The 6,825-nt window shown below is 33.8% G+C and overlaps 1 protein-coding gene across 1 annotated transcript; it reads right to left on the bottom strand.

Annotated features, from left to right (window-relative positions):
- Positions 1-788: 788 nt before the first annotated feature.
- Positions 789-2,928, bottom strand: LOC104110116 (acetyl-CoA-benzylalcohol acetyltransferase-like). The gene has a single exon (XM_009619541.4). It carries the CDS (start codon positions 2,315-2,317, stop codon positions 956-958), a length of 1,362 nt encoding a protein of 453 aa, XP_009617836.1. The 5' UTR covers positions 2,318-2,928; the 3' UTR covers positions 789-955.
- Positions 2,929-6,825: the final 3,897 nt, after the last annotated feature.

The following is a 6,825-nucleotide window of genomic DNA, read 5'->3' on the forward strand; positions in this document are numbered from 1 at the left end:
GCGAGAAGCAAAAATAGTTTTCCGCATTTTTGCGCAAAAAGAACATGACCAAAATTGGTCGATTTCGTAAAAAAAAATTAAAAATAAAATATTTTGAAAAATCGACGGACTTAAGTCTGTTTTCTGACCGGTTTGTTGGCCGAATTTCTAGTAGTGTGATCCCTTGTTCTTGAATTGTTGGTTGATTGACCACGAATGCAATGCTAGACTTTGATCGAGAACTAGTCATGCACTATAGACTTCTTGATCTCCACTAGAGGGAAATACTTTTTAATATATAGAATATTTGCAGATCACCGCTAGAAGGAAGACTTCTTGATATATGCATTGCTGGTCCCTTTTGGCTTTTTGAAACCCTTATTTATAGTTGTAGGGGAATGAAGTTTGTGATGAATACATAGTCTTTTTCTTCAGTTTGATTGGTTTACATGAGTTATCATACCTATCACAAAAATTATGTGATAAGATTGTATTTGATTAGTTGAACTATGTCACTTGGACATTTGGCGATATTTGATTGGTTTTCCTGTTGACTTGGGTATGCTATATCATTTATACACCTGAGATAATTTTATTAGTCCTTGATTGAGTTGGTGCGCCATACCATTTGATATATGCCGTTTGAGTCTAAGTCCAACAATAAGGGACTATTTCGAGCTTTTTCTCTGCAGTTCTCGCTCACTTTATACCTACTACAAGAAGTATTCTGGAGTGTGGAGAAGAGAGGGGGAGACAATGAAGTCAAACAAACCTTCCGTCAAAAGGGTAAGTACGAGAAGAAAAAATGCTAAAAAAACAAAAAAGTGCCGTAGCAAGATAAATTAAGAAACAAACAACACTTTGCTCAATACAACGTGATAATATCTCGAAAAATGAACTTGTTGCCAATGTGCGAGCAGTTAAAGTCACAGTAAACGAAGAAGTGGAAATGAAAGCAAAAACATCAATGGGAAAGCTAAAACTTCGCAAAAGCTAAGATATCGTGGTCATGTTCAAAGAAGTTCATGTATGTTTCCTGCAAATCCATTTGCACAGCAATGCCAGTCTCACATTCTGTATCATTCAACCAAAACACTTGACTGTGTCTCGACCCAAAATGTATTAAACTTGGGTTTCCCCAACCAAAATCAGCTTTCTGAATTGGAAACCTGCAGAGACTTGAGATTGTGAAATTCTCAACTTCATTGTCTCCTCCCCATTCTAATCCAGCATAACTATCCTTGTATAAATTGACAACCAAACAAACAATCTCATCTGGAGTAGCTTTAGCACAAGTACTACTCGTCTGCTGCACTGAGTCTCGTATCAGTTTTACAAAGTGATGCAATTCCATCTTTGTTTCGTCAGGTTCAAATTTTATAGGAATTTCAATGATAAAATTCCCAAAGGAGTTTGCAACATCAGGAAAAGTAACCTTACCGCGCAAATTAAGTGGAAAGGACATTATAGTCCGTTTCAAATGCCCACTTCTTTCACACGAAGCACGAATTAGTGACCTCCATAACAGCGCTGTGATCATCTCAACTCGTGAGGGTTTGAAGCTCAAAGCTCCACAATCAATGGCAGTGGAAAATTGCTCTCTGAGTTTTGATATTGCAGCTTCATCAAAAACAAACCTCCTCGCAATCAACTTAGATAGTATACGTTTGCCTTCATCAACAGGAGGCTCAAGAATTTTTGATAAATCTCTGGTAGGGAAAAGATTGCCCAAATTGAAGCTCGTGAAGTTAATCTCCTTAGAAGGAATCCCAAGTTTGCACACTTTGGCCCATTCGTAAGCAAATGTAAAAGTCGTGAATCCATCTATAGCAATGTGTGTACAGCTAGTAGATAGAGCTAGGCCACCACATTCAAATTTTGTGACTTGCACAATCATTAGTGGTGTGATGAATATATTAGTGTCATCCACGTCCATAATGCCATCAGGCCAGAAAGATAATGCAAGATCAAGGTCTTCGCGTGCTTGTGCGAGAAAATCAACAAGCTTACAATTGACAGTTGCTTTTATATATGTTACACCTTGATCGAGGCAAAGGACTGAAGATTCATCTTCTGTGAATCTACCAGCCATAGGGTAAACATGGGTTAAGACCCTGGACAAGGATTCTTCGAGCTCTTGTTCCATATTTATTGAGTTGTTAGAATTATGAGGATATAGAAGAACAAGAGGCATGTGTGCTCTGTCAGCTACTTGATCGAAGAAAGATAAGTTGTAATTCTGAAGGTGTTCTGGAGTTGGTGATGATGGTTTTATGAGGCTTTTTGACAAGATTTTAACTTGCATGGAATCCTTCAAATTTAGACATACGGACCTCATGTTTGATATATGAGCTGAAGAAGTTGTGGTAAGGGAAACACAAAAAACAACTACTCAAGATTGCTCAAAGGCACTTTGATATAAATGAGAAGCTTATGCCTTCCCTTTATATAAGCAAAATATTCTGGTAGTTTTACAAGTTTATTAAAACTTGCAGCACATGTAAATAGAGTAAAAAACAAAGAAGCCTAGAAGGCCCTAGTTAGAAGCTAATCTTTCTTTGGGTTCCCCTAGAAAGTAAAGACAAATCTCGAAATCATATATTAACAAAATCATAGGTGAAAGCTCATTTAATTTTATTACTGACCTCATCTTTATAACCCAACGATTTTTGTTGCCATCGTTTACGTACGCTACCTGTCAACATATATTAATAACGCAAATAGGTGAAAGCAGATCATTTTACTAATATAGCATTATACTTTCGAAAATAATACCCTCGTTATACTATTGGGTCATCTATACCCCTCATTTAAACGGAGGGACACATGTTATCGTCCTGTTGGCCACTTCTAAATATCTCTTAATTAATTAAAAAGCAGTTTTCTAAATTAATTTATTTTTTTATAAAAACTGGAAAAAACTAGTTTTTTTGACTAAAAACTGAAAAAAAACGAAAATATTTTTTTTTCAGTTTTTACAAAAAAACTGCTTTAAAAAAAACTGAAAAATATTTTCCAAAATAATGTTTTTATAAAAACTGAAAAACAAAACTAAAAAGCAATTTTCTAAAGAAATTAAATACTGGAAAAAACTGAAATTTTTTAAATTAAAAACTGAAAAAAAAGAAAATGTTTGTTTTTTTTAGTTTTTACAAAAATATTGCTTTTCAGTTTTTTTTTTTAGTTTTTACAAAAATATTGCATTAAAAATTATTTTTCAGCTTTTTTTAAAGCAATATTTTTCTAAAAACTGGAAAAAAATATTTTCTTTTTTTTCCAGTTTTTAGTAAAAAAAAATTCAGTTTTTTTTTCAGTTTTTACAAAAAAAAAAAAATTACTTTAGAAAATTACTTTTTAATTAATTAGGAGATATTTAGAAATGGCCAAAAGGACGATGACACATGTCCCTCCGTTTAAATGAGGAGTATATTTGAACCCAAAGTATGACCGCAGGGATATAGATAACACAATAGTATAATAAGAGGTATTCTTAAACCATTTTCAAAAGTACATCAGTATATTTGGTCCTTTGCCGTTTTACTAATAGTACAAAACAGGTGTTGCAGAAAAGCAATGGATGAAGAAAATTTTCCACTAGATCTGAACATATATTAAGATTAAACAAATTTACTTAATTAAGTAATAATTTGACGTATCTGCCTATAGAATGCCTCTCACACGCTAGTCAGCTAAGATTCAGTAGCTCATTGTGCTGAGGTATAAGATGTACTCCCCCGTTCTAATTCGGAGAAAATAGTTCTAAAATAAAAAATTTTACAAATTAAATACAAGAAAATGACCCTTCAAATTAATTTCGTGGTTTATCTTCAGATCTTGTATGTATAAAAGTAAAGATCTCTAGAGAGATTTGAATCTTCAATTTGTTTTACACTATTTTCTTATTAGTCCGTGACTAAGAAAAAGGTGGAACAAATTTCTATATTTGGCAACAACTTACTTTAAACTTTATACCCTTCTATAATAAGCTTTTATAGCAACACAAATATTATGTAATTTTAGGATCACAAGTTTTAAATGTCTTATAGCTACACAAATGCTATAACAACACTTTAAAAGACATTATTTCTTTCTTAAACTTCATGTCGAGTTAAAATATCCCAAATAAATTAGAACCTAGAGAGTAATTCTTTAGTACTTTATGTCCCAATTTGCAGTACAACTCAGAGTATGAGTGTTTAACCCAAAAAATAATTTTTTAAATCAAAGAAATTAAATAAAACAATTCGGGTTCCAACAACCGATTTAATTCACTTTTCCAAGTATAATTGATGCGAAAAAGGAACAAATAATAATACGAAAATAAATTAAGAGAATAAAGGAAATAAAAATCTTATCGATGATTGCAGTCTTTCTCCGGTGGAAAAGAAATAGTCTTCCAATAATAGAGAGCGGTAAGAGAATTCTATATTGACAATATGACTTCGTAGAATTTTGATGAATGTACAAGATTTGGAAGGAGGGGTTTAAATAGTACTATCACTTGTAACCGTTTGCCTTGTTTAGCTCTTGCCCGTTACTCTTGTTTACTGTATTAATTGTCTGCTACGTGATTGATTTGTAACGCTTGAGATATAATAGCAAATCACGTATAATCAGGGATTGACTAATCCATATTCTATATTCGTAGCTATTAATGATGTTAATTTTCAGTCACGTGGCTATATTATTATGCTTAACTTCGAACCTAACAAGCACGGTATATGCACGAGCAACTCCGAGGGTGTCATTTACACCTTCTGAATACGTCATTCTTCTTTGTCGTAATAACTCCTATGCCACTTGTCACCATGTAATAAATCTACACGGTGAGTTTTTTTCCACTAATACAGATAGTTCCCCCACTTTGTGAATATTCTCAACGGAATATTCGAGAAGTAGAGAGTTTATTTATGGCAGGAATATTTTCCCGCCCCTTCTTGATATTATTATGATATGCTGCAGAAGTGAAGAGACATGCGCTCCTTCCATTTAATGCTTGAGACACGCGTTTTGTTGTGATTGGATCTGAAGTTTGCAGCAGTTCTCCAAGCACTGATAGCTCTATCAGACAGAAGGTAGCAGCAGTTATGAGATTTGAAGAATTCCGACCAGAGGTCATGGTTTAAGAAAGAGGCCTAAAGGGGGGAATGGCTTGGCCTTTGGATTTATTCACAGAACAGTTGCCTAGATGGCAATGATAGTACTAAAGTATTCGTAAAAGATATAGGTTACGAGACAGACAAGTGCATCAGTCAGCATTCGAGGACGAATATTCCAAAGGGGGGAATGATGTTACATCCCATATTTTCGTAAGCAAAAATATATTGTAAGTCAATTGATGTAAGCTATCATTTTTGAAAGTATATAAAGTATGTTAATTATGTTACCTTGGAGGTTAAAAATATTTAAGATAAAGAAATACAAGTACCAAGAGGGTTGGATTGTTTATAAGCTAAATGAATCGAAGAAAATAAGTTTCGTCGAAAGTCGACAAGTTGGGAATATTATAACATGTACTTTTGGGGTGAGACTAGGGTGCTCAACATGATAAAGAGGCTATGTTATGATTTATTTTATTTGTATGATAGTCATGTGTTATGTTTTGAAGTCAAGCGAGTTGTGGAACAAAAGTTGGCAAAGGTCATCACAAGTTACATTCATAAATGTGCTGAAAATTAAGTCAAATGTAGATGAGCTTACAATATACTTAGAGTTACAGGGTGAGCCACCCATCAAATTGAAGATCTATGATTGTATTTTCTAATGCATTAAATAGTTTTTCAATACGACATCAGAGTAAAGAGGTATATGCATTTTTGCGTAGACTGCATAGGTGACAAGTAGGTGTATCACCTACTTGCTTAAACAAGAGGACTAAATATATCCAAAAAGAGGCCACTTCGGATCGGCAAAATAGAAATTTTAAGGGATTATGTACTTCATATATCACACACATTATAGAGCATAAAAACCAGAGATAAGTCCCTGCAAACGTCTCCCAAAAATTCAGCACAAACCCTAAATGATTTTCTCTTCTTTTCAAGTTCTAGTTGGAGGAAAACCTAAGTGTTGAAGAACCAAGATAGGAGCTGAGATATTCACCCAATAAGATAAGTATACTGCTATCTTTCATCAAACTTTTCTGTTGGAAAATGATAGAAATTCGTTCTATAATTGTAAGAACTCATGGGACGGTGATCGGAAGCCGTGAGTTTGAGTTATTCAACTTGTAGTGGACTGTTATGTGGGCCGTTTCGTGTTGTTGTTGGATTGTGTGTTTTGCTGCTATTTTGTGGAGATTTTGAGGAGAAATTGTGTGGTGAAATACCACATAAATATGGGGTGGTGGTCTAGTCGTTCGTTGTAATATTTTCGGGTTGTTTCACACTTCTATGGTTGTCGTTTGGGTATGAACAAATTAGGGTGTGTTGGGATATTTTGTGATATTTTGTGATGGATATAAGGTTGGAAAATGATATAAATATGTTGTTATTATTTTGTTCTTATGTTGTTGGTGTTATTTCAAATTGGGAGGAAGTAAAGATTATAGGGGAGATGCTGCCCATTTTAATATAAAATAATCTTGTCGTTCGTTGTGCGACAGTTGTACCTTTCGTAATATAATGATAGTATTATTATCGTTGTTTTAGATTGAGGTGAGAAGAGACGCGTTAAATGTGGTTATTAAATAGATTGTGATAAGGTATGTTAAGGCTAAATCTTTCCTTTATTTTGGCATGATTCCATAACTACATGCATTTGAAAACGAAACATAAAGAGAAGTTCGAATTCCTGAACTTATGTACATTATCCTAGTCTAATAAATTACAGTATTCTCTCTTATCG

This window comes from Nicotiana tomentosiformis, chromosome 6 (assembly GCF_000390325.3).
Source record: "Nicotiana tomentosiformis chromosome 6, ASM39032v3, whole genome shotgun sequence".
Lineage (NCBI taxonomy): Eukaryota > Viridiplantae > Streptophyta > Magnoliopsida > Solanales > Solanaceae > Nicotiana > Nicotiana tomentosiformis.